Consider the following 17,312-nt stretch of genomic DNA (forward strand, 5'->3'; position numbering starts at 1 on the left):
ATTTTCCCTTTTAAAAAATACTTGCTAAACTTTCTTACTATCTCTGGTAATATTCATACAGATTATTTGTAATCCCTTTAAATTTTGATTTATTTTCATTTCATTTTCACATTTTCATTTATTCTTGACTCAGTGTTCACAAGCTAAGTATAATACTTGTATCAGAAATTTCTTATTTCCAAAATGTTTTTCTTCTCCAAAATCTTACTATTAAGTATATTCTTGGTATTAAAGTTACAGAAGCTTAGCTTATTCCTACTTCTTTGTCCCTTAAGTTTGTTGGTCACCTTGTCAGAGCCTCAAAATTTAAGTATTTAAAAAGTGATAGGTGAAAACTTTTGAACCATTGGAATTAAACCAAATGACATCTATTCCATTATTTCCCCAGAGATTTATTTCCTGAATGTCTAGCATTGACCTGTGCTCTGAGCACGCTTGGATGACCAAGACCACAGGGAACTCAGAGACTTATATGTTTAGTGTTTGTTTATGTGTTTATTTTCGAGAAGGACTATTTGGGGTGTGAGGTGCTGATTTCCCCGCTTTAGTCTTTGTTTGCATCTGCTGTCTGAATGTCCACTTGGTTTACCCACCTGACTGTGTGCCCTTGGACCTTATCCCTGAAAATTTGGTTTCCTTTTATTACATCACTCACTGCTGTAGATTTTATGTATATTTCACTTAATCGTCATAATAACCTCGTGAGGTAAGTTGTGTTTTCTAATTTTACATGGGGTTTGAAGAGATAATTTGTACAAAGTTAGTATATGGCAAACTGGGATTTGCATTCCTGTCTGTTTGACTCCAAAGCCACTGTTTAGACTGTGTCTTTTAACCCACTTTCTATCATCAGTCCTAACTGGTTCTTCCTGCTGGGGCTTCATCTTTTTGTTCTTGAATCTGATTTTATAGTTTGTTTTCTCTTTCCTAAATTAAACAGACATCCTAGTTCTCTCTCTTTCTCTTTCATCCCCACTTTCTTTCTCTTTTCCCTTCTTGCTCTGTCTCCTTCCTATTGCACTGACTCATGCATGTGCACTTATTATTTGGTGCTAAGAAATTCTTATTACTTGTTATCTTCCATTGAAATGCTTATAGAAACCTGCCCTTGGCTCACCCTGAAGTTTTAGGTAGTTCTCTTTGACTCTTGTTTTTATGTTGTTAATGGAGAAATTACTAGATCTGGGGTTATAAAAGAGGAAAGAATTAAAAAGAAATAAGGAAATAGTCATGAATGGCCCCAACTAACACTAGTCTTTAAAAGACACTCTTCCTATCTTCAGTCTGTAAGTGGTTGCTGTCAAGAAGGGAAAGTCTGTCTCCCTAATGATCCTTGCTTCTTTGTCTGTATTTCAGGATTGGAGACTTGGTTTCCTGGGTTTCTTTTCAAACTTAGGAGTAGTTGGGTGGACAAAAACTAATATGCTCCATTAAAAATCAATAGCCTCCTTTTTAGCTCTGTCATTTGATTACATGAGTAAAGTGTACTGTTACCTGTTTGTCTCCAAAAGAGTGAGGGAATCAGCAGGGAGTTTGAGATGTCATTTCTGTTGTAATAAATGGAGCTTGGATGAAATGGCACCATATTATGACTACAGCAGATGGCCCATTTTGAAACTTGCGTTGAGGAGGCTGCAGAAGTGTTGAGTGCTGAGGTATACCCCTATGTTTTCATCCGATTGCTTTCTGCTATTATAGGAATGGGACGCGAGAGATAAAGATTCTATCCGACGAGTAGTACAACACAGCAATGTGGTCATCAATCTTATTGGACGAGACTGGGAAACCAAGTAAGTCTTTGACTCTTGTTTCTTCTTTGCTTAAGTCTTTCTTAGGGTTTAATGGACCTTTGCTAGGCACCTTTTATGTGCCAGCTATCACAGTGACATTTTCAATTAGTGAATAAGGGTTGGTTGAACAACCACTTGCATACCCAGTGACACCCCTGAGGAGATGTAGCCGACCTTAAGTCTGGTATAAGTCAGCAGTGTGATATACTGCCCATAAAAAGCCAGTAGGTGGTATTGGTGTGGCTGCTGTTGGTCCTGTACTTGGATCAGTCCCTATGGGATGGGGTTAAGAAATAGGATTTTGCCTGTTCTGCTGTTTAGCAAGCTGAACTTTGGTTTTTCTTGTGTAGACAGTGTTCTAGATGTCTTTTCTGCATTGTTAATTGGAGGTGGCGTGAGGACTAATTTGAACAGTTCTTTGTATGGATTGTTTATTAACAAATAATGTTTCAATCCTATAGTCCACAACACTTTGTTTACACCTCTTTTTTTAGTGTTAAAATTTGACTTAGTTTTTTAATATGTGTCTTCTCATCAAATATTTTATAAATTCTTTGATGACTTGGGGGTCTTATTCAACTTTTTATCCCCCCTAATGATTAACATAGTGTATTGTACAGAGTAAACATTTAGTTAACGTTACCGAATGAAATTGTTGACTGACTTGTTTTTAGTTTCTTTTTTTTCCCTTGCGGGAAACAAAGTCCCGGGGTAAGAAGTGATTCCTAACACTTCAGCAGCCAGTACAGCCAGGTTTCTTTAAAGGGCCTCAGCCTCAGGATTCTCTGATAATGCAGAACATGAAGTATACTGGATTTCTAACTTAAAGTAGTCCTTAAATTGTGTAGAGTAATGACAGCAGAGCTGTCAACTTTTTAAAAAAAATAATTTTGGCTTAAAAAAATTTAAAAATTTTTTTCTTTTTTTTAGAAATAGAGACAGGGTTTTACTGTTTTGCGCAGGCTGGTCTTGAACTCCTGGGCTCAAATGATTCACCCGCCTTGGCCTCCCAAAGTGCTGGGATTACAGGCATGAGCCACCACACCTGGCCAAATTTAGCTTTAAGTTAAATCATTGCTGTTTAAAAGTTTAAGTAGTATGAATTTCAGTACTGTTATGAAAACCATCTTATCACGTAAAGCTTTGAGATCCTGTGTGTGGAGTTCTTAACCAATCCTTTTATTTTTTTTCTTCCAGAAACTATGATTTTGAGGATGTTTTTGTGAAGATTCCCCAAGCAATTGCTCAACTGTCCAAGGAAGCTGGAGTTGAAAAATTCATTCATGTTTCACATCTGAATGCGAATATTAAAAGCTCTTCTAGATATTTGAGAAATAAGGTAAGTAACAAATTGATTTGGGAAGTGGTTCACAGAGCCAGAGTTTCTTGGGCCATTTGAAACATGATTTCAGTGAGAAGGGTTTATCACAGACATATGTAGAATTAAAAGGTTTTCTGATTCCCTGCATCCAGAACTAGGGGTGTGTGTGATGTTTTGACGTTTTGATTGATTGCCTTCTGTTTGCAGGGAACTGTGCTACAGGGCTTCGGAGTTGGCTAGACCATGTTACTATTGGCATTCAGATACTTAAAGTTTCTTTGGGGCATCATTGAATTATACAGAAACCATCACAGATTTCTGCCAAAGGAATCATACCTGTGTCATCTACCATGGTTAAAGGACCATCTTTCTTTCTCACCCCTTGCACTGTAGTGGTTTTGTGCCACTCTTAAAGGGGCAATGTGAAGGCTCAGAATGACAGGGATTAATATTTGCCAGGGAAGATGCCTATTCACACAGTGCTTATGCTCCTTTTACTCCCAGAAATGCCATACCTAGAGACTGACCACGGTAGTTTGGAGTCAGTCTGTAACCTAAGTGAAACGTGTTCATTATCAGGGACGCAGAAGGGATATCAGTGTCTGGCTGTGCGCTTACCATTTGGATTCTGCCATATGGAAGCCTGTTTGGAGTCATACTGATAAGGACAAGAGAGTTCCTTGATAATGGTTCCAAGTTTTTGACTCACCACATTAGTTTACTGGATAAACTATTCATTAAGCACCTACTGTGTGTCACGTATTGTGTTAAGCACTGTGGCTACAGTAGTAAATAGAGAGAAAATAAGAGAGAGAATGCTTGTGCCTGCCTCTGCCCAAACATTCATAAAATCATCAGAATTTCATGACGGGAAGGGAATGGGAGGTGTCAATGGTGAGGAAGAGAGAAGAGTCAAAGATGTCCAGCCCTCTGGCTGAAGCCACTGGGTAGATGATAGTACTGTTGAATAAGATGGGAAATGCTTGGGAGGGACTAGGCTGTAGGGCAGTGAGTCTTAGCCTTAGTTGCACATTAAAACCACTGAGGGAGCTTTTAAAAATTCTGATGCCTAGGCTGCGCTCCAGACCAATTAAAACAATTTCTGGGGTTGCAACTTCAGCACCAGTATTTTTTAACTCTGTCTAGGTAATTCTGAGTGCAGCAAAGATTGAGGAGCACTATTTTACTTGAGAGAATGGAAGATGATTGAGTTTTGGACTCACATTTCAGGTGCATTTCAGATGTGTGTCAATCTTCCAGGTAACTGGTATATAGGGTTTCTGATCCTGGAGGTCAGAAGAGAGGTCTGGGTTGGAGACAGAAATGTGGGAGTTACCAGCATTTGTTGTTAATTTAAGTGATGAGAGGGGATAAGATGGCTGAAGATTGAGAAGGTAGTTTCCGATTGGGCCCAGAACATACCAATGGTTAGTAATCTGGTAGAGAAGGAGGCACCTGCAGAAACCCAAACCAATCAAACAGAAAGACTAAGCAGGAAGGGATAAGGCAGAAGGGAAACCAGGAGAGTACAGTGCTAGGGAAGCCATGGCAAGACAGTCTCACAGGAGGAAGTGAATACTTATGAATGCCATTGAGAAGTCAAGCAAATGTTAACTGTAAAGTCACCTTGGATCTACTGACATGGAGGTCATTGGTGATCTTATCAAGAATAGATTGAGTGCAGTGGTTGGAGCAGAATCCAGAATGCGGGTGCGTGAAGAGTGAGTTGGAACTGAGGAAGTGGGAATGGTAAGGGTAGGTACATTTTCAGGTAGCTTGACTGGCAAGAGGAAGATGAAAGACTGAGAGGATAGAAGCTGGAGGGGGATGTGGAGTTGGCATGTTTTTTTTTTAAGGTAGAGGATCTACATTGTTTACATGCTGGTAGGGAGATGCTGGTAAAAAGAGTGAGGCTGAGGATGTGGAAGAGAGAGTAAATTGGACAGGTTCCTGAAAAAGTGAAAGGACGTGAGCTCTAAAGCATTGAAAGTGGCACTGTTCCTCCCATCAGGTAAGAGAGGAGGAGAAAATTGTGCTTTATATACCGGGGTTTGTAGATTTAGTGGTGAGAACTTGAGGTGGTTTTTCCTCTACTGTCTTACATTTTCTCTTTTATTAGAAGGCAGAGTCATTTACTGGAAGGAAGAGAAAAGAAAGGGATGTCTGAAATTTGAATACAATAGAAAATGTTTCAAATTGTCTCATGGGAAAGTAAGTTAATTAGAGGAAAACACGGTTTTTGGGAAATGTTGAGGGCCTGGTTAAAATTGGAGGCATGAATTTATAGTGGTACCAATTCATGATTTTTATTGATTTATTTTCCTGCCAGCTGCTCAAGACAGTGGGAGTGCATGGCCCAAGGGAGGCCAATGGAGTTCTTCTAGGATTAGAATTTTGCCTGGTGGCTAGAGTAAAGGACAAAGGGACAAGGTAGTTTACAATATTGGCAAGAGAGTGATGAGAAGATGGTCTGTGGAACCTAATCTGGAATTCAGAGGGAAGGACAGGAACCGTCGGAAGAGTTGATACAGGGGAAGCAGAATCAGTGCACTAGAGTTCTTGAGAAGGCTGAGAAACAGGTATCCCAGGAGCAGATGAACAAAGAACAAGCAGGCTGGAAATTGTAGGAAATGGACATCCAAGAGCAGGATGTCTTCATTTAATACCTCAGAAGAAGAGCAATTCCAGATGTTGATACAGTAGGTGGTGTAACCAAGTTAAGAGTGGTAGAGGTGGAAGGAAGAGGAGGTCGTTGGAGTTGAGCAGCTCAAGAACCTGAGAAGTCCAAGCCCAGTTGGATATCATGTCACCTCCAGTGGTGGTGGAAGTAGAAAGGAAGACTGAATTAGGTGCTGATATCTTCATCGAACAAGAAGACTTGCCTAGGAGGCTAGTAGATGATAACAAGTAAGGATGGTACAGCAATTGAGATTAGGAGGATTAGTGACTCTATCCCCAACCTCCTTTGGATATGTAGGTACTGGTGACACTTCCATTATTGCAGCCTGCTGCCACCATACTGTCCTTTTTCTAACAGGCTGCTAGATGGTTGACACAAACCAGAGAATCTGTAAATAGAAGGAAAAATGGAGGCTGAAGAAATTCTACTTTGATTTTTCTCCTTCTTCAATGTAAGCTTCCCTTAAAATAAAAAAATTGGAAGAGACCCAACCAAATCTGTAAGGTGCAGGACATTTTTGTGGATTATATTTTTTAAAAGTTCTGTGTAACTGAGTTTTATGAATTACATGATTACCTTTATCTGGAGGAAAATATCGCCTTTGAAATACAAGTCATGTCTTAATAGTGGAAAGAATGGATGCTTTATTCACTTGTCTCTAAACTCAAAACAGGTTTGTTTGGTTATTGTTTAGGCTGTTGGAGAGAAAGTAGTGAGAGATGCATTTCCAGAAGCCATTATCATAAAGCCGTCGGACATCTTTGGAAGAGAGGATAGATTCCTTAATTCTTTTGCAAGTACGTATTCTTTCTTAATGGTAGAAGAGAGGGATACTGATTAACCAAGTTGAAGCTGCTCAAGCTAACAGTTTTCTCTGATTGACAGACTAAGGATATATTTTTTCTTTCCCAGTTGCCTTTTCCTCCCCTAAGTTTATATTTTCATAGTCAATGTAGTCTTTGTTATATTCCATATCAAAAGAAGCAACTTAGATTAATGGAAAGAGCATGAACTTGGGAGTCAGAGACTTGAGTTTAAGTCTTGGCCCAGCTAACTCTGTGACCTTGGCAAATATTCGAATATCACATGGAATAGTTTCTCTATCCTAAAATCCCCTGTGTTATATGTATTGATTCTTACCCTCCTACCCACCCCCAACCCCAGACAACCACTGATCTTTTTATTGTCTCTATAGTTTTGCCTTTTCCAGGATATTATATATATGGTTAGAATCATTGCAGTATGTAGCCTTTTTAGGTGGACTTCTTTCACTTAGCAATATGCATTTAAGGTTCTTTCATTTCTTTTCATAGCTTGATAGCTCATTTCTTTATATAGCTAAATAGTATTCCATTGTGTATATTCCATTGTATTGGATATTGGTTTATCCAATTTAGATGTTTCCATCTTGTTTTTCCCCCTGTTGCTTGTGTCCACCTAACATCTGTAATAATTTCTACTTAAAAAAAATTGTGGCAAAATATACATAGTATAAAATTTCCCATCTGCTATGGGCTAAATTGCGCCCCCTCATAATTCGTATGTTGAAGCCTTAACACCATTGTGAATTTATTTGGAGTTAGGACTTTTGGAGGAAATTGAGGTTAAATGAGGCCATAAGGGTGAGGTCGTAATTCAGTAGGATTGGTGACCTTATAAGAAGAGGCAAAAAGAGAGATCTCTCTCTCCCTGTGTGCACATACTGAGGAAAGGCCATATGTGAGGACACAGCAAGAAATCTGCTGTCTACAAGCCAGGAAGAGAGCCCTTATCAGGAACCAAACTGGCTGGCACTTTGATCTTGAATTTGCCAGCCTCCAGAACTGTGAGAAAATACATTTTTATTGTACAAGCCACCCAGTCTATGGTATTTTGTTATGGTAGCCTGAGCAGACCAAAATAGATTTTGGTACCAAGAAGTGGGGTGCTGCTGTAGCAAATACCTAAAAATGTGAACGTGCCTTTGGAACTATGTAAAGGTAGAGGCTAGAAGAGTTTTGAGGTACCTGGTAGAAATATGGACGTTAAGGGTGATTTTTGTAAGGTCTCAGATGGAAATGAGTAATATGTCATTGGAAACTGGAGGAAAGGTGATCCATATAATAAAATGGCAAAGAAATTGGCTGATCTGTGTGTGTTCTAGTGGAAGGTAGAACTTGTGAGTGATGAAATTGTTTATTCAGCTGAGAAGATTTCTAAGTACAAAGTATTGAAGAAATGCCTTGGTTCCTCCCGACTGCTTACAACAGAATAGAAAAAGAGAGAAAGATGAAATGAAGAAGGACTTGTTAAGCAAAAAGGAACCAGAACCTGAAGATTTGGAAAATTTTCAGCTTATCCACATTGCAAAAAATGAGAAAGCTTGTTTTGAAGAGAACACTAAGAGTGTGGCTGAACAACCATTTGATGAAGAGATTGTGGATGCGACTCACCAACTAATAAGCTATCTTGGCAGAAGCCAGGAATAGAGATGAGATTACATCAGCAAAGTCACCACCAGTTTGAACTAGAAGGGGCAGAATGAAAGAAGCCTGTCTGACTTCTGATATCCTACAGGACCAGACCACAGAGCTATTTGGCTGTGAATTTGAGCTATTCTTCAAGAAAAGGGAAGAATGACCCCAAAAGGGGTTCAGAGATGTTTAGAACTATCTCTTTGGTTTCAAAGGATGGGGCCATTGCCTCAGTTTAAACACCACATGGTCTTTGTCAGAGGCCTTGGAGGTGGGACCACCCAGAGTCTTGGAGGTACAGCTGCCTGATCCTTGGGGCTACAGCCCCCTGGAACCTTTGAGGTGTGACCCTCTGCCCAGCAGAGCTATTGGGGTGGGGCTGCTGCCCCAGTAGGTCCTAGAAGTTAGAACTACCGCTTCAGTGGGTCCTGAAGGTGAGACCACCACCTCTGTGAATCTAGAAGGCAATGCATCTAGGCAAAGAAGATTATTCTTGATTTTTAGTAGCCACCCTAATAGGTGGTGTTTCATTGTGTGTGTTTTTTATTAGATTCTCAAATCTAATAGAATTTACCTTGCTAAGTTTTGGACTTACTTGGGAGTTGTTACCCTTTCTTTCTTACGTCTTCCTTTTAGAACAGGAATGTCTATCTTATGCCTGTCTCATGGCTGTATTTTGGAAGCACATAGCTTGTCTGGTTTCACATGTTCATAGTTAGGAATTTTGCCTCAGGATGACCCACACCTTGAGTCTTACCTATATCTGATTTAGATAATATTTGGATGCGACTTTGGAGTTTAGAGTCTTGAGACTAAGACAAGATTAAGACCCTTTTAACTATTTGTAAGAGTACAGTTCAGTAGTATTAAGATATTTACATTGTTGTACAACCAATCCTCAGAACTTTTTCATCTTGTAAAACTGAAATTCTGTACCCCTTAAACAACTCTCTGTTCCCTCCTTCCCCCCAGCCCCTGGCAACTACCATTCTGCTTTTGGTTTCTATGAATTTGACCACCTCATATAAGTGGAATCATACAGTATTTGTCTTTTCGTAGCTGGCTTATTTGACTTAGCATAATATGCTCAAGGTGCATTCCTGTTGTACCACGTGATGGGATTTCCTTCCTACTGAAGGCTGAGTAATATTCTGTGATATGTCTATACCACATTTTGTTTAATAAGCCATCCATCAATGGATACTTGGATTCCTTCCCACTTTTGGCTATCGTGAATAATGTTGCAATGACCATGGATGTACGAAATATCCCTGATTTCAGTTATTTGGTGTATGTACTGAGAAGTGGAATTCTGTAGCATATGGTGTATCTATTTTTACTTTTTCGACAAGCCACCATAGTGTATTCCACAGTGGCTGCACCATTTTACATTGCCACCAACAGTGCACAAGGTTTCCACTTTCTCCAGATCTTTGTCAATATTTGTTATTTTCTGTTTTTTTTTTTTTTTTTTGATAATAGCCATCCTAATAGTTCTAAGGTGGTATTTCATTGTGTGTGGTTTTTTTGTTTTTGTTTTTGAGATTGGGTCTTGCTCTGTCACCTAGGCAGTGATACAATCACAGCTCACTGCAGCCTTGAACTCCTGGGCTCAGGGGATCCTCTTGCCTCAGTTTCCTACGTAGGTGGGACTAGAGGTGTGTACCACCACACCTGGCTAAAAATATATATATATTTTTGTAGAGACAGGTCTTGCTCTCTTGCCCGGGCTGGACTCAAACTCCTGGCCTCAAGCAGTCTTTTTGCCCCAGCCTCCCAAAGTTCTAGGATTATAGGCATGGGCCACCACGCCTGGCAACAATGTGGTTTTGATTTATGTTTTCCTAATGATTAGTGATGTTGAGCATCTTTTCATGTGCTTTTTGGCTACTTTATTATTTGGAGAAATGTCTGTTCATGTCCTTGGCTAATTTTTTAAATTGGGTTGTTTATTTTTTGTTATTGAGTTGTAGGAGTTTTTTTATTTATTCAGAACATTAAATGCTTATCAGATATGTGATTTGTAAAATTTTCTCTCATTTTTTAGTTTGTCTCTTCACTGTTAATTGTGTTCTTTGATGCACAGAAGTTTTAATTTTGATGTAGTCAGGCTTATCTATTTTTACTTTTGTTGCCTGTGCTTTTAGTGTTGTATCTAAGGAGTCGTTGCCAAGTCCAATGCCATGAAGCTTTCTCCTTTTATTTTTGTCTAAGAGTTTTAGAGTTTTAGCTCTTAGGTTTACGTCTTTGATCCATTTTGACTTAGTTTTTGTATATGGTATGAGGTAAGGGTCCAATTTTATTCTTTTGCATGTGGATAGCCAGTATGTTGAAAAGATTATCTTTCCCCGTTGAATGGTCTTGGTGCTTTTGTCAGAAATCATTTGACCATATATGCAAGAGTTATTTTTCTCTATTCCATTGCTCTGTATGTTTGTCTCTATGCCACAACAGATCACTACACTGTTTTGATTACTGTGCCTTTGTAGTAAGTTTTGAAATCAGAAAGTGTGAGACTTCCAAAAATTTGTTCTTTTTCAAGATTGTTTTGGCTATTTAAAGGAATCCCTTTAAATGTCAAATGAATTTTAGGATGGAGTTTTTTATATTTTTGCAAAAATAAAAAGCCACTGGGATTTTAATAGGGATTGCATTAAATCTGAGATTGCTTTGGGTAGAATTGACATATGTCTTAGTCCATTTTGGGGTACAACAAACGTTGAGTAACTTATAAAGAAGAGAAATTTATTTCCAACAGTTCTGGAGGCTGGGAATCTCAAGATCCAGGTGCTGTCATCTGGTGAGGGCCTTCTTGCTGTGTGCTCACATGGTGGAAGGTGGAAGGGTGAAAGGGACAAATGCTATGTCCCCACATGGCAGAAGAGGAGAAGAGCAAGCTAGCTGAATGCTGCATGAAGCCTCTTTTATGAAGGCCTTAATCCTATTCATGAGGGAGCACCCTCATGGCCTAATTATCTCTTAGTTCATATCATATTGGCAACATCTGAACTTTGGAGGGAACATATTTAAACCATAGCAACATCCTAACAATATTAAGTCTTCCATTCCATGAACTTGGGATGCCTTTCCATTTAATTGTGCCTTTAATTTCTTTCAGCAATGGTTTGTGGTTTTCAGCATATGTGTCTTTTGCCACTTTGATAGAGTTTATTTTTAAGTATTTTATTCTTTATTGTACTATTGTGAATAATTTCTACTCTTTTTTTTTTTTTTTTTTTTGAGACAGAGTCACGCTCTGACACCCAGGCTGGAGTGCGGTGGTGCGATCTCGGCTCACTGCAATCTCTGCCTCCCGGGTTCAAGCGATTCTCCGGCCTCAGCCTCCCAAGTAGCTGGGACTACAGGTGTGTTCCACCACGCCCAGCTAATTTTTGTATTTTTAGTAGAGATGGGGTTTCACCACATTGGCCAGGCTGGTCTCAAACTCCTGACCTTGTGATCTGCCCGTCTTGGCCTCCCAAAGTGCTGGGATTATAGGCATGAGCCACTGTGCCTGGCCTAATTTCTACTCTTAAATGGTTTAAAAAAAAAAAAGAAAAACAAACAAACAAACAAAACAAAAAAACTTTTTTAACCTAACATTTAAACTACTTGGGATTTGTTTTAGTTTATGGTGAGAACTAAGACATTATCTCACCTTTTTTCCAAATAGCAGAATAATTGTGCCAGCACCATATATCAACTAATATTTCCATCAGGCCCTTTTTCTGGGTTATCTGTGCTGTATCACTCATCTGTTGATACAGCAGCAGAACTCATCTAGATATTAACTAGATAGACAGCTCATCTGTTCTGTTGCCATATCAACAGATGAGTATCATAAGAAGGAAGAGTTCTGTGTTTCTCCTTAGAATGGGTGCAGCTAGAGTCCAGTCTTGGGCATAGCGATGCATTTAGCATTGCAGAGCAGACTAGTTGTCAAGCCATTTGACCTCTTTTCTTTGCTCTTCATGGTTTTAAACATTTGGCCTTTTTATTTTCCGAGTTTATTATCTGAAAAACTAATGACTGCCTTTTGTAAGTGCATTCACTTCCTCAGAGTCAGCTACATTCATTATATTATTTCTATTATGCACAATAATTATGTTAATCTTAAGACTGTTGGATCTTACAGCAATTTAAGCCTTCTCAGTATAGTTCTTATTCTTTCTTCCGCTAGGTATGCATCGATTTGGTCCTATACCCCTTGGTTCCTTGGGCTGGAAGACAGTTAAACAACCAGTATATGTAAGTACTTGGATGAAGGGGGTCAGAAAGGGATTTTTGATGAATTCAGATTTGAGTGATCAAGTTTCTGGTTTTGTCCTAATTTAGTAACTCTGTCATTTTCTTTGTCAACTTGTGTCAGCTAGCTGCCTCTCAGTTTACTTAAGAGGTACATGCCTTCTCTGTGTTTTCACTTGTTCATTTAAGAAAAAGTTATTGAACTCATAATGTGCTAGACACATCATACATGTCACATGTCACTAGGGAAATAAAGATATTAACTAGATAGACACAAATTGCTGTTCTCAAATTGCTTTCAGTCTGAGGCAGATAAATAAAGCAGTTATTGTACAACGTGATGAGTGCTATGATAAGGAGAGGGTTTTATGTAATTACATCAGAAGGGCACCTAATCTAGACTTGGGCATTTCAAAAGGAAGGGCATTTAGGGTAAAACCTTAAAGATGACTAAAGGTAAGCCTGATGAAGGGAGTTGGGGAAGAGTATTGCGTGCAGAGGGAACAGTATATACAGGGGCCCAGAGGTGAAAGAGCATGTTGGATTCCATGTTAGATTGAACCAAGTTTTCTCAGTAGTGGCACTATTGACATTTTGAGCCAGATAATTCTTCGTTATGGGGGTTGTTAAAGGGTGTTTGGCAGCATTCCTGGCCTCTAGCCACTAGACGCCAGTCACACCACCCTTCAGTTGTGACAACTGAAAATGATTCTAGACAGTTGTCAAATGTCCCCTGGGGGCCAAAATCACTATTACTATTACTGTTTTTGAAAATCAAAATGGTAGAATATTAGCAATTCCATGTGGTTAAGCCTAATAGCTTGTGATGGTTAATAAGAGAGTTGGGAGTGGTAAGAGATGAGCTTGGCAAGTTGTGGGCAAAAGCAAATCAGAAGGGCCTCAAGCTATCTGAAGGTAAGTGCATTCCTACTACAGAAAATACTTGGATGAGCCTTGGATTATGCGTACTTGGAAAATACTTGGATAGCAGTGATTATTTGAGCTCTTGAGAAGGCTCATTCTTTTAAGAAGCTTTCTGGGAATAGATAATACCATTATTTTAACTTCACATTTTCTTTGTTGAGATCAGTGTGGGCTTCTTCCTTTCTCCTTCCTTCCTTCCTTCCTTTTTCTCTTCTTTCCTTTCTTTCTATCTCTCCATCTCCCATTCTCTCTCTTTTTCAACAATTACTTAAACATATATTATAATTTCTTATAGGTCGTAGATGTATCCAAAGGAATTGTTAATGCAGTTAAGGATCCTGATGCCAACGGGAAATCCTTTGCTTTCGTTGGGTAAGTGCTTAGAGTTTGAATTTTAAATTGTGCTATTATAATGAAGGAATCAATATCTAAATTAGTTACTAACAGATTTATTTGTTGCACTTTTACAATATCAAAATCTCCTCATTGCTTGCATTAAATCAGAATTTAAGGGAACCTGGAATCTACTTTAATGAATGATTCTTCTGTTACCAAAGTCTGAGAACCACTGCCCTAGACTATTACATATACTTAGTCCAATCACCCTTAGGGATGGTTTTGTACTACTCCAGTGATGTTTTTAATATATAAAAGGATATTGCTGTAAATTCTAAAACACAAACAAAACACTTTTAGGGAGTGAGTATGGTTATAAAACCACATTAATTTTGATGGAGTATCACAATGCCCCCAGAGGCTGAAAAACGGGTGGTTTATAGCACAATTACTAGTGCTGTGCAAGATTGATTATTTCTTTTATGCTCTTTGCTAAAATTTGCTTTCAGAAAAAAAGGGGTACAGTTAAGCTATGTGACTTACCTGAAATTACTAAATCATATGACAGCTAAGCTTAGGAATTTTTTTGCTGAATTAACTAAAAGTCAAAAACTAAGACTTCATTTGCCAAGTTGAGAGGTATCAAATTCACCTGGCAAGTGGTTCATAACCCTGTGATTCTGTGAAGCAAACTAGTGACACTTGACATCTATGAAAGTTAAGGATCTGGCTCAGTAATTAAGGGATAGCCTAATTCATAAGAAATGTTTGCCTCTAGAGGAAAATGACACTGTTCTCTTTAAGCCAAGAGGCATAGAATATATTCCCAGAATTCTGAATCTATACATTGTTATGTTCCACTATTATTATTTAATACATAATTTTTTTCAGTGTGAAAGTCTTGGTTTTCCATGTCAACTAGCAGCTGCAAAATATATTTCTCCTTTTCAGTTCCCAGTTTGGTACATTAGCATGCAATCAGTTATAGTCTAGATAAGAATTACAATTCAATATATTCAATACAGGTTTCATAAAATACTACACAAAAGACATTAGTTCCAGTGAAGAGGTACATGGACTAGGATTTCAGGGAATAAATGAGCGGAAATGGCTTTGTGAACTTTACTTGCTCTAGCTCTGGATGAGTTGCACATTTTCCTTTTTACCTTTGCCCAGCCATTATCCTTTTGTCTGGGCTCCAGTAAGTCATTCTTGTTCGGCGTAATGATGGGAAAAATAATACTAGACATTGCAGTGTAGATATTTTTCCTCTTGAAATTGTAGATATGTATCTACACATTTCTCATCTCTTCAGCCCCAGGAAAAAACTTTGCTTCTTTCTCTGATATTTTGAGGCTAAGGCAGTGGCATAAGACTATAATTTTGCTCCTAGGTTTTTTGTAATTATGAATTATATTATGTTGGTCCATTCTATTTGCCATTCATTCATAAAATACCTATTGATACACACTCATACAACATTACACACAACTGTGATGATGAATAAACACATTCAGCAAAATCACGATGTATAAGATCAGCATAGAAAAATCAATATATACTAGTAAATGAACAATGTGAAAATAAAATTAAGAATTTTATTCACAGCAGCATAAAAAATAATAGAATATTTAAGTATAAATTTAACAATTAAATTTATTATATTATACCTAATAAGTAATAAGACATACCATGTTCATGGATTGAATGAGTCAGTATGATTAAAATGATAATTTCCTTCAAATTGATTGACAAATTCAACTTAATTCTATCGAAATTCCAACAGACTTTTTTGCAGAAGTTGATAAATTGATTCTAAATTTATATGGTAATGCAAAGACCCACAATAGACAAAACCATTAAGTTTCATAATTTCAAAACTTAATAGCTATAATTATCAAGATAGTATGGTACTGACATAAGAATTGACATATAGATGAATTAACCAGAATTGATAGTTCAGAAATAAATCTTTATGGACAATTGATTTTTGAAAAAGGTGCTATGGCATTTCAAAGGGGAAAGGATAGTCTTTTCAACAAATGGTTTTGGGATATCCACATTAAAAAAAAGATGAACTTCGACTCCTACCTTGCACTGTACATGAAAAAATTAAAATAATTCAGAGACTTCAGTGTAAGAGTTATAAAACAAGGATTGCTGGCAAGATGGCTGAATAGGAACAGCTGCAGTCTGCAGCTGCCAGTAAGATTGACACAGAAGGTGAGTGATTTCTGCATTCCCAACTGAGGTGCCTGGTTCATCTCATTGGGACTGGTTGGACGGTGGGTGCAGCCCAAGGAGGGTGAGCCAAAACAGGGTGGGGTGTCGCTTCACCCGGGAAGCATAAGGGCTCGGGGAACTCCCTCTCCTAGCCAAGGGAAGCCATTAGGGACTGTACCATGCACTCTGGCCCAGATACTGCGCTTTTCCCATGGTCTTTGCAATCCGCAGACCAGGAGATTCACTAAGGTGCCCATGCCACCAGGGCCCTGGGTTTCCAGCACAAAACTGGGCAGCCGTTTGGGCTAGCCGCAGGAGTTTTTTTTCCATATCCCAGTGGCACCTGGAACGCCAGTGAGACAGAACCTTTCACTCCCCTGGAAAGTGGGCTGAAGCCAGGGAGCCAAGTGATCTGGCTCAGTGGGTCCCACCCCCACAGAGCCCAGCAAGCTAAGATCTACTGGCTTGAAATTCTCGCTCCTAGCTCAGCAGTCTGAGTTCAACCTGGGACGTATGAGCTTGGGAGGGAGGGGCGTCCACCATTGCTGAGATTTGAGTAGGTGGTTTTCCCCTCACAGTAAACAAAGCCACCAGGAAGTTCAAACTGGGCAGAGCCCACTGCAGCTCAGCAAGACCACTGTGGCCAGACTGCCTCTCCAGATTCCCTCCTCTCTGGGCCAGGCATCTCTGAAAAAAAGGCAGTAGCCCAAGTCAGGGACTTATAGATAAAACCCCCACCATCCTGGGACAGAGCATCTGGGGGAAGGGGCAGTTGGGGGTGTAGCTTCAGCAGACTTTTAACATCTCTGCCTGGCAGCTCTGAAGAAAGCAGCAGATCTCCCAGCACAGCATTTGAGCTCTGATAAGGGGCAGACTGCCTCCTCAAGTGGATCCCTGCCCCTGTGTATCCTGACTGGGAGATACATCCCTGTAGGGGCCAACAGACACCTCATACAAGGGAGATCTGGTTGGCATCTGGCAGGTGCCCCTCTGGGACGAAGCTTCCAGAGGAAGGAACAGGCAACAATCTTTGCTGTTCTGCAGCCTCTGCTAGTGATACCCAGGCAAACAGGGTCTGGAGTGGACCTCCAGCAGACCTGCAGCAGAGGGGCCTGTTAGAAGGAAAACTAACAAACAGAAAAGAATAGTATCAACTTCAACAAAAAGGACGTCCACTCAGAGACCCCAGCCGAAGGTCACTGACTTCAAAGACCAAAGGTAGATAAATCCATGAAGATGGGGAGAAACTAGTGCAGAAAGGCTGAAAATTCCAAAAACCAGAAAGCCTCTTTTCCTCCAAAGGATTACAACTCCTTGCCAGCAAGGAAACAAAACTGGAT

General features: G+C 39.3%; 1 protein-coding gene across 1 annotated transcript in view; it reads left to right on the forward strand.

Annotated features, from left to right (window-relative positions):
- The window catches only part of NDUFA9 (NADH:ubiquinone oxidoreductase subunit A9), a 38,177-nt gene that overhangs the window by 6,988 nt on the left and 13,877 nt on the right, over window positions 1-17,312 (forward strand). The window contains exons 4-8 of the mRNA XM_008973756.5: window positions 1,699-1,790; window positions 2,988-3,129; window positions 6,486-6,588; window positions 12,425-12,492; window positions 13,709-13,785. Coding sequence (XP_008972004.1) covers window positions 1,699-1,790; window positions 2,988-3,129; window positions 6,486-6,588; window positions 12,425-12,492; window positions 13,709-13,785 — 482 coding nt within the window. The remainder of the gene's footprint in view (window positions 1-1,698; window positions 1,791-2,987; window positions 3,130-6,485; window positions 6,589-12,424; window positions 12,493-13,708; window positions 13,786-17,312) is intronic.

Source organism: Pan paniscus, chromosome 10 (assembly GCF_029289425.2).
Source record: "Pan paniscus chromosome 10, NHGRI_mPanPan1-v2.0_pri, whole genome shotgun sequence".
Taxonomy (NCBI): domain Eukaryota; kingdom Metazoa; phylum Chordata; class Mammalia; order Primates; family Hominidae; genus Pan; species Pan paniscus.